General features: G+C 42.4%; 1 protein-coding gene across 4 annotated transcripts in view; it reads right to left on the reverse strand.

Annotated features, from left to right (window-relative positions):
* Nucleotides 1-19,274, reverse strand: part of Egfr (epidermal growth factor receptor) — a 222,786-nt gene that overhangs the window by 18,382 nt on the left and 185,130 nt on the right. For all 4 annotated transcript variants that reach the window (XM_070088765.1, XM_070088764.1, XM_070088762.1 and 1 more), the window contains 6 exons: nt 15,966-16,288; nt 10,400-11,818; nt 10,026-10,237; nt 9,141-9,481; nt 4,414-4,589; nt 2,679-2,955 (listed from right to left, as the gene is read on the reverse strand). In XM_070088765.1, the coding sequence (XP_069944866.1) occupies nt 2,679-2,955; nt 4,414-4,589; nt 9,141-9,481; nt 10,026-10,237; nt 10,400-11,818; nt 15,966-16,288 (2,748 nt within the window). The remainder of the gene's footprint in view (nt 1-2,678; nt 2,956-4,413; nt 4,590-9,140; nt 9,482-10,025; nt 10,238-10,399; nt 11,819-15,965; nt 16,289-19,274) is intronic.

Genomic DNA, 19,274 nt, shown 5'->3' on the forward strand with positions numbered 1-19,274 from the left:
TATTTGTAGTGATTAAAGAAATTGTATTGTACTGTATGTAATATAATGTAATGCTATGTATATATGAATGCATCTATCTATCTAAGGGGTCAGCAGCTCATCCCTTGGGACTACTAAATTGCAGTGGTGTCGTAAGTGGGGGAGGGCACCCTGGGTGAGTCCATCAAGGGGTGACACCATAGAGCCTCTAAAGAAGGTGACACTAATGCCCAAAACAGTGCTGCAGCAACATAAGAGAAAAATCCTTTGTTTATATATAGCCTCTTTTATGATTACAGAGTACAAATAGGCCTATATAGGGAAAATCATAGATTTAGATGATGTGATGGATGATTTTGCAGGATTCAAGGCAACTAAATGTAAGATCAGATTCACTGAGATGTTACCTGTACTCAAGGTCAAATTGGAACTAGTGTTTCTCCGATACTGCAATGTTTTTCGTTATTTTTCAAGTTTTTTTTTTTTTTTTGCACTGTTGAAGATGAGTAAATGTACGATCTGTTGCCTGTACTCAAAGTGGTATTTGAGTTTGTTTCCTCAATATTACTACGGCTATTTATTTTATCATTAATAAAGTTGAGAAGTATTCTCCTGTTCGGTTTGTGGCCCTTAAACGTTCTCATTGTTAAACATTAGTCACTGGTCATGCAGTAGTGACATAACTGGAGTTTACTCCCCCCATCACCCCACCCATGGATTTCATGGGGGTGACACCAAAGATGCCACCCTGGGTGACACCAACCCTAGCAACGCCACTGCTAAATTGAACAGTTTCATGGCAAAAACTGAGAATTTTCCTGGATAAAATTTTTTTTTCAGGGAAGATTCTTTGATTATCCATTGGTTATTTGTTCAAAATAGGTTAACTGATTAAATCTGGTATGTATGAATGCATTTATAACCAGTGATACATATATTTTTCTCAACCGCAGTCTAGTCATGTGTGATAGGTGTTCCACGGCTTGGTTGGTAACACACTCGGCTAACACACTGAGTGTCTGGAGTTTGATCCCTGGTACGGGGTGGAAATGTTGGGCATGTTTTCTTAGACCTGCTGTCCCTGTTCATCTAGCAGTAAGTAGGCACCTGGGTATTAGTTGACTTGTGTGGGTCGCATCCAGGGGGGTGGTAGTATATCTTAGATAGGGTTGGGCTTTGAAATAAGCTGATGTAGGATAACAGATCTTAGCTTATAAATTTGATGCATAAAAGAAAATCCTGACTTTTGCATTATATTTAACCCTCAGCCATTCTCATTGTCCTTGACCTCTGGTTATCTTCAAGAAGGTGCTGAACAGGCACCTAAAATCAGTGCCTGATCTGCCGGGCTGTAGTTTGTATGTTGTTTACATGCGGTCAACAGTAACAGCCTGGTTGATCAGACCCTGATCCACCACGAAGCCTGGTCCCAGACTGGGCCGTGGGGACGTTGAATCCCGAAAACCCTCTCCAGGTATACTCCAGGTATTGTATGCTCTAAGTGATGAAGACCAAGCCACACATGTTTAAGCACTGGTCTAGGATTGGAATCTTTCTCTATTAACCCTCTAACTGTTTCTGATGTATATATACATCTTACGAGCCAGAGTTTTTGACGTATTTATACTCCAAAATTCTAGCAGCTTCAAATCAAGCGGGAGAAAGCTGGTAGGCCTACATGTGAGAGAATGGGTCTGTGTGGTCAGTGTGCACAGTATAAAAAAATCCTGCAGCACACAGTGCACAATGAGAGGAAGAAAACTCCGACTGTGCTTTTGGATTAAAATGCTGACTTGAGGTGTATTTCTGTATAGTATTTATGGTTGTATTCTCATTTTCTTGGTCTCATTTGATAGAATGGAAGACATATTATAGAAGTAGAGATGCTTTTGATTGATTTCACGATGCAAACCTTGAAATTGAGCTCAAAGTAGCGGAAATGTTAGATTTTTGCCGATGTTAAACAAATGACATCATTGTCCAATAAGTGTCCAACTAGCCATTCTAATATGCAGTTATGAATGGGTTGACATTATTTATACAATTATTACAATAATGCAGTAGTCTGCATAACAGTAAATCTTCTATTTTTTGTGTGAATAAAAATTCAAAATAGAAAGCAAGAGTAATATCAGAGGGGCCTGGAGATGTGACTGATGAACAAAGAAAATGTTATTTTAAAGCCAGGAATGTCTGCATTGTTCATTCTGGACCCTATTTTGAAATTGGCATCTTTTTTAATTTGCATGAAATTTGCCAAATTGCCAATTTCTGACCACTTTATTGGGTACTTGAAATCAGTAAATGGGTGGTTTCTTGTACTCAGTCGATAGAACAAATGGAGTTCTAAAGAAATATCTATGAGTTTGGTTGACTGGAACAATGGAATTGGCCAAAAATAGGGCTCAAAGTGGGTGAAATCGCAGATGCGTAAATATTGCAGAGATCGCTACCTTCGCAAGAGCATAATTCTGTAAGTTTTCAATCAAATTTCGTACTCTTGGTGTCATTACCATCGGGAAAAGATTCTCTATCATTTCATTGACACTGAGAGCAGGTTTGTGAGCAGGGGTCTCGACAGTCAAAGGGTTAAATAAGTGTGGCTTAGTGTAGGAGTAGCTTAAACAGGCTTACAGGGGTGTGTCCTATGCCCAAAGCTGTATCTACTCATAACGTATGTCAATATTAATATTCCTTACCAAATGCCCAAACATCAGACTTATGAGTGAAGATCCTATGCTGTATACATTCCAGGGCCAACCACTTGATAGGCATCTTTCCACCAGCTGCTTTGTACTCATCCTCATTATAGTCCAAAAGTTTGGCTAAGCCAAAGTCTGTGATTTTGACACAATTTGGTGTTTGCACCAAGACATTCCTTGCTGCAAGGTCACGATGCACTAGGCGGCGGTCTTCAAGATATGCCATTCCACGTGCAATTTGGGTACACCAGTTTAAGAGTGGCTTGGACCCAATCTGAAATAAATAATGTATGTATTTCAGGGTTGTAATTTTCCGAAGATCATGCATATAATACTCATGGTAATCACTCCCTAAGAATATATATAATAAGAACACTTAAAATGCTTTTATAAACCTCTATACATTTAAGTATAAACACTGAAGAGAGGAAGTTTAAGAACATAGGTAGATGTAGTGAGTGTTGTGAGATCACATGAGTTGATAAAGTGAGTATTGTGAGGTAACATAGAGACAGTGTTGGAAGATATCATGGACAGGTATAGTGAGTGTTTGAGATAGCATGGACATTTACATTGAGATGAGAGATAACATGGACAGATATAGTGAGTTGAGAGATAACATGGACAGATATAGTGTATGTTTCAGGATAACATAATAGTGTTGTGAGATAACAGACAAATCTAAAGAGCACTAAGAGATAGCATGGACAGATATACAATTGTGAATATTGCAAAATAACATAGATACAGTGAGTGTTGTGTGAAAAATAACTTGGGATTCACACCAACACCATATGAGAAGTGGCACTGAACAACATTGAAGGGAGTAATCTGTTATAAGCAGGGCCGGATTACAGCATAGGCAAACTAGGCATTTGCCTAGGGCCCCGTGCATTTGGAGGCCCCGCGGTCCAAGGGGTTCAGGGCTCATCCAAGACTGCGCACATGGTGCAAGTGCAAAGGGGTCCCTACCTAAAAAGTTAAAGTGTTTGGAGAGTAAAATTGATTTTTAAAAATTAATCAAAACAAAACTAAATAATGAAATAAAATAAAATAAAAATAAATAAACCTAACCATTTTAAATTTAATCTATTAAATTTAATCTAAATAGCCAGAATGTATTTAATTAGACCTTAAACAGGCTCACACTGACCCCCCCACCCTCCACCCCCAAGCTGGAAGGGGTCGCTTTGCTTACCCATAACTCAAAGGGGCCCCACCAATCTGAATAGCCTAGGGCCCGGAGACTTCTTAATCTGGCCCTGGTTATAAGGGGAATAAATGAATGACATTTCTTCTATGATTATTCAAGTGAAGTTGAGCCTGTTACACCTCGGCTGTGACACACCTCAGATAAAACTGTTAATATTTTGTGTGAAAATCATGAAGAAATTTCTTTCTGAGTGACACACAATGATTTAACATATTTTGTAAAATTATAATACAAATAATAATAATTAAATTTCATATGTGCAACTCTTGGGTATCTCTATTTCCTCCTCAATAAAGATACCCAAGAGTTGCGCATGTGTCTAATTTAACAACGTGTCGGTTCTTTGAACCATTCATCTACAATTAAATTTCACTTTTTTATATATTAATTATTTATTAGAGGTGTATTTTAAGCCCTCTTGTTTTAAAGTTTTTCTAGGCTAGTACTTCACCACCCCATGAAAGTGGACACATCAATAATTATAATTATAAAACAAGCCACTAAATCTAAGTGTCTTACCTTGTCTTTGTTATTACGGACATAATCTAAGAGGCAGCCTAGTGGCATGAGCTGTGTGACGAGCATGATCTGAGTGGTCATGCAGACAGCCAGGAGCTGCAGAAGGTTGGGATGGTCCACAGATGCCATGATATAAGCCTCTTCCAGGATCTCCTTGTTCACATTAGTTCCAGTACCTGCAAGTGGAAGTGCTGCACTCATCATCTCTAATCAGAACACCATTTGTGGAAGTTTTAGTAAATCCTCAATGTAACCGACTAAGGGAGAAGTAGGTGGTTTGTAATGGCAGCTGTGGTGAACTGAGAAGATAGTTTTGCTATGATAGTAACAATAACCTACAATTCTGTAACCAACGTGACTTTGTCCGTTGTTTCTCAATTGAATCACCCAGTGGATTTTGTTCTGTATTTTTAAAATATGTTATATAAAGGTCCATTATATTCACAGATTACTTATCATTTCTTGATAATCATATTTACATATGTGCATCAGACAATATATTAAATACAGTATTTTTTTTTTATTATCACACCGGCCGATTCCCACCAAGGCAGGGTGGCCCGAAAAAGAAAAACTTTCACCATCATTCACTCCATCACTGTCTTGCCAGAAGGGTGCTTTACACTACAGTTTTTAAACTGCAACATTAACACCCCTCCTTCAGAGTGCAGGCACTGTACTTCCCATCTCCAGGACTCAAGTCCGGCCTGCCGGTTTCCCTGAATCCCTTCATAAATGTTACTTTGCTCACACTCCAACAGCACGTCAAGTATTAAAAACCATTTGTCTCCATTCACTCCTATCAAACACGCTCACGCATGCCTGCTGGAAGTCCAAGCCCCTCGCACACAAAACCTCCTTTACCCCCTCCCTCCAACCTTTCCTAGGCCGACCCCTACCCCGCCTTCCTTCCACTACAGACTGATACACTCTTGAAGTCATTCTGTTTCGCTCCATTCTCTCTACATGTCCGAACCACCTCAACAACCCTTCCTCAGCCCTCTGGACAACAGTTTTGGTAATCCCGCACCTCCTCCTAACTTCCAAACTACGAATTCTCTGCATTATATTCACACCACACATTGCCCTCAGACATGACATCTCCACTGCCTCCAGCCTTCTCCTCGCTGCAACATTCATCACCCACGCTTCACACCCATATAAGAGCGTTGGTAAAACTATACTCTCATACATTCCCCTCTTTGCCTCCAAGGACAAAGTTCTTTGTCTCCACAGACTCCTAAGTGCACCACTCACTCTTTTTCCCTCATCAATTCTATGATTCTCCTCATCTTTCATAGACCCATCCGCTGACACGTCCACTCCCAAATATCTGAATACGTTCACCTCCTCCATACTCTCTCCCTCCAATCTGATATTCAATCTTTCATCACCTAATCTTTTTGTTATCCTCATAACCTTACTCTTTCCTGTATTCACCTTTAATTTTCTTCTTTTGCACACCCTACCAAATTCATCCACCAATCTCTGCAACTTCTCTTCAGAATCTCCCAAGAGCACAGTGTCATCAGCAAAGAGCAGCTGTGACAACTCCCACTTTGTGTGTGATTCTTTATCTTTTAACTCCACGCCTCTTGCCAAGACCCTCGCATTTACTTCTCTTACAACCCCATCTATAAATATATTAAACAACCACGGTGACATCACACATCCTTGTCTAAGGCCTACTTTTACTGGGAAAAAATTTCCCTCTTTCCTACATACTCTAACTTGAGCCTCACTATCCTCATAAAAACTCTTCACTGCTTTCAGTAACCTACCTCCTACACCATACACTTGCAACATCTGCCACATTGCCCCCCTATCCACCCTGTCATACGCCTTTTCCAAATCCATAAATGCCACAAAGACCTCTTTAGCCTTATCTAAATACTGTTCACTTATATGTTTCACTGTAAACACCTGGTCCACACACCCCCTACCTTTCCTAAAGCCTCCTTGTTCATCTGCTATCCTATTCTCCGTCTTACTCTTAATTCTTTCAATTATAACTCTACCATACACTTTACCAGGTACACTCAACAGACTTATCCCCCTATAATTTTTGCACTCTCTTTTATCCCCTTTGCCTTTATACAAAGGAACTATGCATGCTCTCTGCCAATCCCTAGGTACCTTACCCTCTTCCATACATTTATTAAACAATTGCACCAACCACTCCAAAACTATATCCCCACCTGCTTTTAACATTTCTATCTTTATCCCATCAATCCCGGCTGCCTTACCCCCTTTCATTTTACCTACTGCCTCACGAACTTCCCCCACACTCACAACTGGCTCTTCCTCACTCCTACAAGATGTTATTCCTCCTTGCCCTATACACGAAATCACAGCTTCCCTATCTTCATCAACATTTAACAATTCCTCAAAATATTCCTTCCATCTTCCCAATACCTCTAACTCTCCATTTAATAACTCTCCTCTCCTATTTTTAACTGACAAATCCATTTGTTCTCTAGGCTTTCTTAACTTGTTAATCTCACTCCAAAACTTTTTCTTATTTTCAACAAAATTTGTTGATAACATCTCACCCACTCTCTCATTTGCTCTCTTTTTACATTGCTTCACCACTCTCTTAACCTCTCTCTTTTTCTCCATATACTCTTCCCTCCTTGCATCACTTCTACTTTGTAAAAACTTCTCATATGCTAACTTTTTCTCCCTTACTACTCTCTTTACATCATCATTCCACCAATCGCTCCTCTTCCCTCCTGCACCCACTTTCCTGTAACCACAAACTTCTGCTGAACACTCTAACACTACATTTTTATACCTACCCCATACCTCTTCGACCCCATTGCCTATGCTCTCATTAGCCCATCTATCCTCCAATAGCTGTTTATATCTTACCCTAACTGCCTCCTCTTTTAGTTTATAAACCTTCACCTCTCTCTTCCCTGATGCTTCTATTCTCCTTGTATCCCATCTACCTTTTACTCTCAGTGTAGCTACAACTAGAAAGTGATCTGATATATCTGTGGCCCCTCTATAAACATGTACATCCTGAAGTCTACTCAACAGTCTTTTATCTACCAATACATAATCCAACAAACTACTGTCATTTCGCCCTACATCATATCGTGTATACTTATTTATCCTCTTTTTCTTAAAATATGTATTACCTATAACTAAACCCCTTTCTATACAAAGTTCAATCAAAGGGCTCCCATTATCATTTACACCTGGCACCCCAAACTTACCTACCACACCCTCTCTAAAAGTTTCTCCTACTTTAGCATTCAAGTCCCCTACCACAATTACTCTCTCACTTGGTTCAAAGGCTCCTATACATTCACTTAACATCTCCCAAAATCTCTCTCTCTCCTCTGCATTCCTCTCTTCTCCAGGTGCATACACGCTTATTATGACCCACTTCTCGCATCCAACCTTTACTTTAATCCACATAATTCTTGAATTTACACATTCATATTCTCTTTTCTCCTTCCATAACTGATCATTTAACATTACTGCTACCCCTTCCTTTGCTCTAACTCTCTCAGATACTCCAGATTTAATCCCATTTATTTCCCCCCACTGAAACTCTCCTACCCCCTTCAGCTTTGTTTCGCTTAGGGCCAGGACATCCAACTTCTTTTCATTCATAACATCAGCAATCATCTGTTTCTTGTCATCCGCACTACATCCACGCACATTTAAGCAACCCAGTTTTATAAAGTTTTTCTTCTTCTCTTTTTTAGTAATTGTATACAGGAGAAGGGGTTACTAGCCCATTGCTCCCGGCATTTTAGTCGCCTCATACGACACGCATGGCTTACGGAGGAAAGATTCTTTTCCACTTCCCCATGGACAATAGAAGAAATAAAAAAGAACAAGAGCTATTTAGAAAAAGGAGAAAAACCTAGATGTATGTATATATATATATGCATGTGCGTGTCTGTGAAGTGTGACCAAAGTGTTAGTAGGAGTAGCAAGATATCCCTGTTATCTTAGCGTGTTTATGAGACAGAAAAAGAAACCAGCAATCCTACCATCATGCAAAACAATTACAGGTTTTTGTTTCACAGTCATCTGGCAGGACGGTAGTACTTCCCTGGGTGGTTGCTGTCTATTATAAAGTATTTTTTCATTATCTTTGATGTAGTACAGTGTCCTCATCACAAAAATACAAATAAAACAGAAAAAATAAGACATGCAGCAAGAGAGATCCCAGAGTTAAGAAATGAGAATTAAGGAATATGAGAAAATAAATGTGGAATACTATTCCTTAGCACTATTTACTTGGAGAACAAAAAGACAATTTAAAATAGCAAAGAAAGAACTGGTATAGAAGAGTCACTCTAATATATTTCCCTGCAAGGGGAAGGAAGGGGGTGTCTTGATGCTGGTGAAGGGCTCTTGGTTAAAAGAATTGGTGCTGCCTTCTCTTTCCTTGCATCAAACCTTGATCACCTCTCATTCCACTGGCACTGTATAACGCTATGGGCTTAGTACTTCCTTATGATGTTTGCAGTTCAGAGGGTCATCTGAGCTAAGATATCAGCATGCTTCTTAGATGACAGTGATGGAACACTTTCAGTGGAAAACAGCTGGTGTATTAAAAATAATTCACATATAAAGTAGCAGGCAAGTAGAACAGGACCTATGGGGTAGTGTGATACAACTAATGAAATTTTTTTATATACATATAACAAATCTTGAAGAATGGCAAATAGGATATCAGACACATCATAAGTTAACCATCATACCTTCTCGCAATACTTTGATGGCAACAGGAATCTTGACATTTTCACCCTCAGGCACCCAAACACCCTTATACACGGTGCCGAAGGCGCCATAGCCCAGAATTCCTCCCTTGCGCAACTCTGCCTCCTTCACTATTCGCAACTTGGCTAAATTTGGCTTAATGTTGGTGGGTTTGAGGGGCTCGTTGTCATCATAGGGCATCATGGTCATGGTCATCTTGAGTGCTGCCTCCTTGGTCTTGTTACGTTGCCACCACAGGTAGCAGAACACTGCTAGGAAAGTGCAGAGCAGGAATACACAGCCCAGTGTACCTCCCAGGATGGCTGGGATGCTTTCGTCATCACTGCAACATTACTTCATGTTAACTGATGTACTTAGTTATTGCATATGTTTTGTATCAAATTATGCAATGGATTTCACTTCTTTTCTTAGAAAATTTATATTTTCTAACACTGTATGATTTATAAGGACTTGACATTATTTTATGAATATAATAATAATAGAATACTGTAATTTATTAATTTCTATTATTCTATTCAACAATTTATCTTTTTCTGAAAATTCTAGTTTTCTTAATTACCAAATTTAATTGACTAACTCTAATAAAAATTCAACTATTCATCCCAAAGCATTAAAATAATAACTTACAGATACTGTACAGTATAAAGAGACAGTATAAAGTACAGTGTTTCCATAATATATACATATTAAATTCTCCTAGCTTAAAAAAGTAAATTTCAGCCAAGATTATATTACTGTTCATATATCAGGAGGCAAAAAAAAATTAATATAAGTATACACTGTTCCATGTTTCCTCACTATGCTTATTTTAAACAAAATTACACAAAATTATATTAAATGCAAATTCAGTATTATTATTTGCTCACAGGGGAAGAGGTAGCGGATCCTTGCCACAGTAGGGGTCAGAGGCATCCTCTGGGAAGATCTTGTAAGGCAGAGCAGGTGGGCAGAATGCAGTACAATTAAACTTAGTGTTGTTCATACCAGGATCCCCCTCCAGGTAGATCCTGTAGTTGCGACATGTCTGGCACTGCGACTCCAGTGGCCCTGAACACCCATTGGAACATTCCGACGAACACTGTGTTTAATGTAGATAAGCAATGGAAGCCATTAATTAGAATTTGTGATAAATATATGGGTATTTACTGATGTCCTTCACAACTTTGTAAGAGTGTATTTTAACAGAAACGTGTATTGAATGAAAAATAAGTATTTGAGAAAAATTAATACTGTGACCTACCTTATAGCACACATGGAGCTTTTCATCAGCATAGTGATCCTGGGGACACTCATCCTCACAGTGTTCTCCCCTCCGATAGCTAACACACTCATGGCACACACTGATGTGGAAACCATAAGCTGTACAGTTCTTGCAACGTGGGTGGCAGCGTCGACAGATGGTTTTCCCTGCAAGTCTCCTCAAGTCGCCGGTCTCCTGATGTACCACCCATTCAGAGAAATAACCATTGGGGCAAGATTCATTCTCTGATAGGCAATATTGCACCTCTAGGTCACCATTGATCACAGCTTTTTTGCATGACATACACCCATGTTCACCTATGGTGTTCTCGGGACCCTTACACCCACCAACACAGTTTTCGTGGCATAATCTGCACTCACCATTATCATTATACTTGGTGTCTGGGCATCTTTCCACGCAGTAAGGTCCGTCTTTTACATTCTTGCACCGGTCGCAGTGGTTGGAGTCTGGTCCATGGCAGCTACTGTCACACTCTTTGTGGCAGAAACCACAGACTTTATCATCAATCTGGTATATCCCGGGAAGATTGCAGTTGTTGACACATCGCTCGCCAAGCTTGAAGTTACTACAAGAGAGGCATTCGTTCTCGCCAGTGCCCCAGCAGCCTTCATTGCTGCACTCATTGTGGCACACCAACCCTTCCCTCATGCACTGCTCTCTATCTGCATTGTTCTGCAGCAATGTATGTGTGTTGGCCTTTATGTCATCTCCATTACGCATGAATTTTAACCAATTGATCTTCTCTACAAAACACAGCTCTTTATTTTCCAAAATACAGACCTTCCCAGACCGAATTTTATTTAAAGATCTAAGATTAAGAGATTTGAGCGAAGTTTTGATGATGTACAGAGAGGAGAAATATTCTGTTAGGACCCGACCGCCGATTACCTCCAGGTTTTTTAGAAAGGAAAGATTTGTGAACTCTGGGTGTGTGGCCTGAATATTGATGTAGCCTGTCACTTCCTTGAGTGTGCTAAGCACCTCAAGCTTAGACGGGTGCATCCTTGGATACTTCTCCCCAAATGTGTAGTTGGGAAATACATGCTGGTACCCGTCAAATGAATGATCCATAATGGTGAGGGAGCCATCAAAAATAGTACACCCTTTAAAGGAGTCTATATTGCCAGCATTGATAAACTTGTCACCTGGGCAGGTCTTGGGGCATGGTCCACTACAAGGTACACACTCACCATCCACTGCTTTCTTTCCCTTAGGACAAGACCTGACACAGGCACCATTGTCTTTCAATAAGTGTTCTGGGCAGTTCTTCACACAAGTAGCTCCATAAGCATACTTGCCATTAGGGTTGGTCTCCCATGAATAGGTGATGGTGTTGTAGCGTTGCATTGGTGGACATTCCAACTTGCACTCCCCATCATCATAGAAGTTGCCACAAGCCTGTTAAGAAAAAAAGATGAGGTGAGTAGTTGCCAAAACACCACTACAGTACCTGCAACTGCATAGCAACACATGAGAAATTAAGCCCAGGAGCTGAAACTCAACCCCTGCAACCACAAACACGTGAGTACAGATAGGCAAATACAGTACCAGTCCTTAAGGTAGGTGGTGCTGTATGTACGCATTAAAATGTTTTAATACGTGGGTATTATTTTTTTAATATCCAGGTATGAAAATTTTCTATTAATTTTCTGTTAAAACTTTTAAATACCAGAGTATCAAAAAAAAAAAATATCTGAATATTAAAAATACATACACATGTATATTTATTTTTATAGTCTACTGCATTATAATTTTATGACCACTCTGCACTATTCCTTTTGCATGCATTGAGGTAAAGGAGGCCGGACTTATGATATATGGGAATACGGTTCTTGGATCACGCAGCGACCGAAATATATAATAATACTTATTTTGCACAATACCTAGCAACTGTACATTTCAAGGAGGAGGGGGTGCCTTGATGCTGGTGATGGCTCTTGAACCAAGGAATTTGAGTTGCACTACTCTTTTTGGGATTAAACCCAGTTACCATTGATTCCCCAGGCCTGTATGACTCAATCGTGTTTAGTGTTTCCCTAAGAATATATGTTCAAGCTAGGCTAATTTTTTCGAGTCATGAAGGCATATGATATTGTTTGAAACCTGAGTTATGTGTGGCCGAGTGTCATGTAATATGAAGAATGAGACACTTGTGCAACATTTGGGAAACTTTACTAAGGAAATGTTTCGCCAGCCAGTATCTTCTTCAGTCCATTCCAGAGAACGATGTTCAGTCCATCACTCTTGAGACTGATGGACTTAACACATCGACTCCAGGCTGAGGGACTGATTACCTCAAGTTCCTCCTCATCTTCTACCGTTCTTCTCTGTAATGTACTGAAGAAGCCACTGGCTGGCGAAATGTTTCCTTAATAGAGATTCCGAAATGTTGCTCAAGTGTCTCATTCTTCAACTTGTCAGTTTTCTTAATTAACTATTTAGTTTACACCATGTACAGTGTTATCTGCGACAAGAGTGTAACCCCTTCCAAATTATTTACAGTGTATGTATAAGTATTTTACAAATGTGCGTGTCATAATTTAAACATATTTGTGCTTGCGAATGTATGCGCATATGCGTCTTATACATGTGCATGTGTGTGCGCGCTCACACACGTGTGAGAGGTGGCCCGGTCCGCCTCGGGCCAGTGCTCAGGACTGCCCCGCCTAATTGCCTAGTGGTCAGCCTGATTCTATTCATATTCAAATGAGCTTTTAAGACATTGTGATTCTGGATACGCCTCTTTTGCTCTGTTTTTTATTAGTCAACAGTTGTGGTTGGGTGTTGGCGGCCAGTTAAACCCACACATGCTGTAGATCACTCAGGCAGGAGGGAACCAGCAGCCTTGGTTATGAACCACAATGATCCACAGCTGTGCTACACCAGGTGCTGCTCACTCAATGACGAGTAAACTGTGTGTGTGTGTGTGTGTGCGTGTGTGTGTGTGCGTGTGTGTGTGTGTGTGTGTGTGTGTGTACTCACCTGTTTGTGGCTGCAGGGGTCTATTCATAGCTCCTGGCCCTGCCTCTTCAATAATCACTACTAAATCCCCTCTCTCCCTACTCCATGAACTTTTATCAAACCTTGTCTTAAAACTATGTATGGTTCCTGCCTCCACTATGTCACTTGCCAGACTATCCCACTTCCTGACAACTCTATGACTAAAGAAATACTGCCTAACATCCCTTTGACTCATCTGAGTCTTCAACTTCCAATTGTGACCCCTTGTTTGTGTGTCCCATCTCTGGAACAGCCTGTCTCTGTCCACCTTGTCAATTCTTCGCAGTATTTTGTATGTCGTTATCATGTCTCCCCTAACCTTCCTGTCCTCCAATGTCATCAGGCAGATTTCCCTTAACCTTTCTTCGTAGGACATTGCCCTTAGCTCTGGAACTAGTCTTGTTGCAAACATTTGCACTTTCTCTAATTTCTTGACATGCTTGACTAGGTGTGGGTTCCAAACTGGTGCTGCATACCCCAGGATGTGCCTGACGTACACGGTGTACAGAGTCTTAAACGATTCCTTGCTGATGTATTGGAACGCTATTCTCAGGTTTGCCAGGCGCCCATATGCTGCTGCAGTTATCTGGTTGATGTGTGCCTCAGGAGATGTGCTTGGTATTATACTCACCCCAAGATCCTTTTCCTTGAGTGAGGTTTGCAGTCTTTGGCCACCTAGCCTATACTCTCTCTGCGGTCTTCTTTGCCCTTCCACGATCTTCATGACTTTGCATTTGGCTGAGTTAAATTCGAGGAGCCAGTTGCTAGACTAGGCTTGCAGCCTGTCCACGTCTCTTTGTAGTCCTGCCTGATCCTCCGATTTAATTCCCCTCATTAACTTAACATCATCTACAAACAGGGACACTTCTGAGTCTGTCCCTTCTGTTATGTCATTCACACATACCTAAAATAGCACCGGTCCTAGGACTGACCCCTGTGGAACCATGCTCTCACAGGCACCCACTCTGACACCTCGTCATATACCATGATTCGTTGTAGCCTCCCTGTCAGGTGTGCTCTGATCCATTGCAGTGCTCTTCCTGTTATGCATGCCTGATCCTCTAGCTTTTGCCCTAATCTTTTGTGATAAACTGTGTCGAAGGCCTTCTTGCAGTCCAAGAAAATGCAATCTATCCAATCCTCTCTCTCTCGTGTCTTACTTTTGTTATCTTGTCATAAAAATTCAGTAGGTTTGTGACACAGGATTTTCCTTCCCTGAGTCCATGCTGGTTGTCGTTTATAAGCTTGTTCCGTTCTAAGTGCCCAACCACTCTCCTCCTGATAATCTTCTCCATGACTTTGCATACTATACATGTCAGTGACACTGGTCTGTAGTTTAGTGCCTCATGTCTGTCTCATTTCTTAAAAATGGGGACTACATTTGCTGTCTTCCATATCTCCAGCAGTTGCCCAGTTTCAATGGATGAGTTGAAAATTGCTGATAGTGGCACACACAGCATCTCTGCTCCATCTCTCTCAGAGAGATGTCCGGTCCCACCGCCTTTGAGGTATCAAGTTCACTTAGCTTCTTCACCTCCTCGGTTGTGTGCATTTCATCCAGCACTTGTTGGTATATTCCTTGTTGATGTACCCCCTATTCTGACTTCTTAGAGTCCTTTCTGTCTTCACTGTAAATACTTCCTTAAATCTCATGTTGAGCTCCTCACATACTTATTGGTCATTTCTTGTGGGCTCCCCACCTTCCTTCATCCTGATTCCCTGGTCCTTGACTGTTGCCTTCCTCCTGATGTGGCTAAACAACAACCTCAGGTCAGACTTGACTTTCGATGCTATGCCATTTTCGTACTGTTGCTGGGCCTCCCTCCTTATCTGTGCATACTCGTTTCTGGTTCTTCAACTAATCTCTTTGTTTTCCTGGGTCCTTTGTCTTCTGTACTTCTTCCATTCTCTAGCGCACTTAGTGTTTGCCTCCCTACACCTCTGGGTAAACCAAGGGCTCGTTCTGGTCTTCCCATTATTTCTGTTGCCCTTGGGAACAAACCTCTCCTCTGCCTCCTTGCATTTTGTCGTCACGTAGTTCATCATTTCGCTTACTGATTTTCCTACCAGTTCTCCTTCCCACTGAACCTCCTGCAGGAAGTTCCTCATGCTGGTGTAGCTCCCCCTTTTGTAGTTTAGCTTTTCCCATCCTACTCCTGTTACCCTCTCCACTTGTAACTACTGTGTGTTTGTGTGTTAGAGATTACATATTTATGAACTGCTTATTTGTATTTACGAGAGCAGAGCAACGATCATGGTGTCTAATTTGTCATATATGTTTTGAATCTCCATTTCAGAAAAAAAAATAGAGGCATGTGTCCGTCTGACTGAAGTTTTGAAGAAGCATTTTTATTGTTATTAATATTGATATAATGTGCTAAACCTATGTGGATCATTTAACGCAAGTAGTAGTGGAAGCTCGATCCTCCGTCGATTAATTGCAGTCCAAGCTCTGAACAGACAGGATCTTCATATCAGTCCTCTGAGGACTGTGACCAGCGTGAGCTTACCTGACTTTAACTCTTCCCTTTGCTCCTTCACTCACCAGACAATCCCGCTGAGTTGGTCCGGTACACCCGCCAGCGCAGAAGAGGTGGCAGCAGTCCCGTGGTCCTGGACCATAACATCTGCCCTGACTGCACTGGGGTGAACACGTCAACTTGCTGAACTTCTGGCAGTTGTGTTCCCCTTCTCCCCAGCACCCCTTCTTGCAAGCCATGTCGCAGTGGCACGTCCTTTGCGGCTCGGTGAAGTTGTACACGAACATGTACTCGGCGTTGGGGTCAGACATGATCTCCCCCCACTCTATGGTCTCCATGTGGCACAGGTTGTAGTTGTTGATGACTCCCACGCTTCCCTGCAGGATATCTGCAACACGAGAGAGTTGTCAGTATAATGGAGAGGACATGAAGTATAAGCACATACTCAGTTACATCAACCCGTATTCTGCTGAATAAGCCTGCTGCTGCTGCTGCTGCTGCTGCTGCTGCTGCTGCTGCGCAGACTAGATATTTCGACAATGAAGATACCCAAGTATTGCGCACGTGTTTTGCTCATCAACCAACCAGTGTTGAAGGGACAGATGACTGGAATTACAAGGGAGAAAAAAATACGTGCCACATCTGTAATTTTTACCTTTATGGGTAATAATAAGCTAACCTGAAGACTCATCATCGAAAGAATTGAAGCTGCCTTTCCCTTCCCATCAAACTGCATTACTTCCCATTCCCTAGCCCAGGCGCTGTGATTTACACGGGTGTACCGCTTCCCAATGAATATAATAAATATAATACTGTAAAAAGGTAGAGCATTAAAAAGAGATTAAGAGCGTGGAAACACGATACCAAAATTGAAGAAGCGAGAAGATAAATGGTTGGTAGAGAGGGAAATGAGAGGAGGAGGAGGAGGCGAGGGTGAAGGAAGGATGGAAAGGAGAAGGAATCACGAGGAAGATAGTGTGAAGGATGAGAGAAATGGGATAAGAGAAGGGAATAAACGAATGGGAAGCGAAGAAGGAGGGAGGGCGTGACGGAGAAAGTTGGGCGTGTGTCACGATTATCTTCCCGGGAGGCTGAGTCCTAACCTGAGAGAGAGAGATTGAAGGGCTAACTACTACCCAGCCAATATTGTCAATTTTCAATCATCCTATTTACAGGTTGTCATCTTTAACAATAACAACCCCACTCTCATCATTCACTCATTTCTCCTGCCTTCCATCTCTGTTTATTATCTCTATTCCTTCCCTCTTCTCCCTGCGTCCCTCCCCTGATAAATTACTAAGAAAATGTACACTTCTAGGAAGTACATACCTTCGCCTTCTAACACTACCATTTACAATTTTTACATGATTATAACCAATCATAGGTCGCGCCGTCAAGCTATTAAAACTTACACTATTGGTGTAAGTGTAAACACGTGCTTGAGCGCTCAGGTATGCCATCACAGGTCTGTAAACACGTGCTTGAGCGCTCAGGTATCCCATCACAGTAAGTCTGTAAACACGTGCTTTAGCGCTCAGGTATGCCATCACAGTAGGTCTGTAAACACGTGCTTGAGCGCTCAGGTATGCCATCACAGTAGGTCTGTAAACACGTGCCTGAGCGCTCAGGTATGCCATCACAGTAGGTCTGTAAACACGTGCCTGAGCGCTCAGGTATGCCATCACAGTAGGTCTGTAAACACGTGCCTGAGCGCTCAGGTATGCCATCACAGTAGGTCTGTAAACACGTGCTTGAGCGCTCAGGTATGCCATCACAGTAGGTCTGTAAACACGTGCTTGAGCGCTCAGGTATCCCATCACAGTAAGTCTGTAAACACGTGCTTTAGCGCTCAGGTATGCCATCACAGTAGGTCTGTAAACACGTGCTTGAGCGCTCAGGTATGCCATCACAGTAGGTCTGTAAACACGTGCTTGAGCGCTCAGGTATGCCATCACAGTAGGTCTGTAAACACGTGCCTGAGCGCTCAGGTATGCCATCACAGTAGATCTGTAAACACGTGCTTGAGCGCTCAGGTATGCCATCACAGTAGGTCTGTAAACACGTGCCTGAGCGCTCAGGTATGCCATCACAGTAGGTCTGTAGACACGTGCTTGAGCGCTCAGGTATGCCATCACAGTAGGTCTGTAAACACGTGCCTGAGCGCTCAGGTATGCCTTCACAGCAGGTCTGTGAACACGTGCCTGAGCGCTCAGGTGCGCCTTCACAGCAGGTCTGTAAACACGTGCTTGAGCGCTCAGGTATGCCATCACAGTAGGTCTGTAAACACGTGCCTGTGCGCTCAGGTGAGCCTTCACAGCAGGTCTGTAAACACGTGCTTGAGCGCTCAGGTATGCCATCACAGTAGGTCTGTAAACGTGCCTGAGCGCTCAGGTATGCCATCACAGTAGGTCTGTAAACACGTGCTTGAGCGCTCAGGTGCGCCTTCACAGCAGGTCTGTAAACACGTGCCTGAGCGCTCAGGTATGCCATCACAGTAGGTCTGTAAACACGTGCCTGAGCGCTCAGGTATGCCATCACAGTAGGTCTGTAAACACGTGCCTGAGCGCTCAGGTATGCCATCACAGTAGGTCTGTAAACACGTGCCTGAGCGCTCAGGTATGCCATCACAGTAGGTCTGTAAACACGTGCCTGAGCGCTCAGGTATGCCATCACAGCAGGTCTGTAAACACGTGCGTGAGCGCTCAGGTATGCCATCACAATAGGTCTGTAAACACGTGCTTGAGCGCTCAGGTATGCCATCACAGTAGGTCTGTAAACACGTGCCTGAGCGCTCAGGTATGCCATCACAGTAGGTCTGTAAACACGTGCGTGAGCGCTCAGGTATGCCATCACAGGAGGTCTGTAAACACGTGCTTGAGCGCTCAGGTATGCCATCACAGTAGGTCTGTAAACACGTGCTTGAGCGCTCAGGTATGCCATCACAGTAGGTCTGTAAACACGTGCCTGAGCGCTCAGGTATGCCATCACAGTAGGTCTGTAAACACGTGCCTGAGCGCTCAGGTATCCCATCACAGTAGGTCTGTAAACACGTGCCTGAGCGCTCAGGTATGCCATCACAGTAGGTCTGTAAACACGTGCTTGAGCGCTCAGGTATGCCATCACAGTAGGTCTGTAAACACGTGCCTGAGCGCTCAGGTATGCCTTCACAGCAGGTCTGTAAACACGTGCCTGAGCGCTCAGGTGCGCCTTCACAGCAGGTCTGTAAACACGTGCTTGAGCGCTCAGGTATGCCATCACAGTAGGTCTGTAAACACGTGCCTGTGCGCTCAGGTGAGCCTTCACAGCAGGTCTGTAAACACGTGCTTGAGCGCTCAGGTATGCCATCACAGTAGGTCTGTAAACACGTGCCTGAG

Source organism: Cherax quadricarinatus, chromosome 26 (assembly GCF_038502225.1).
Source record: "Cherax quadricarinatus isolate ZL_2023a chromosome 26, ASM3850222v1, whole genome shotgun sequence".
NCBI lineage: Eukaryota > Metazoa > Arthropoda > Malacostraca > Decapoda > Parastacidae > Cherax > Cherax quadricarinatus.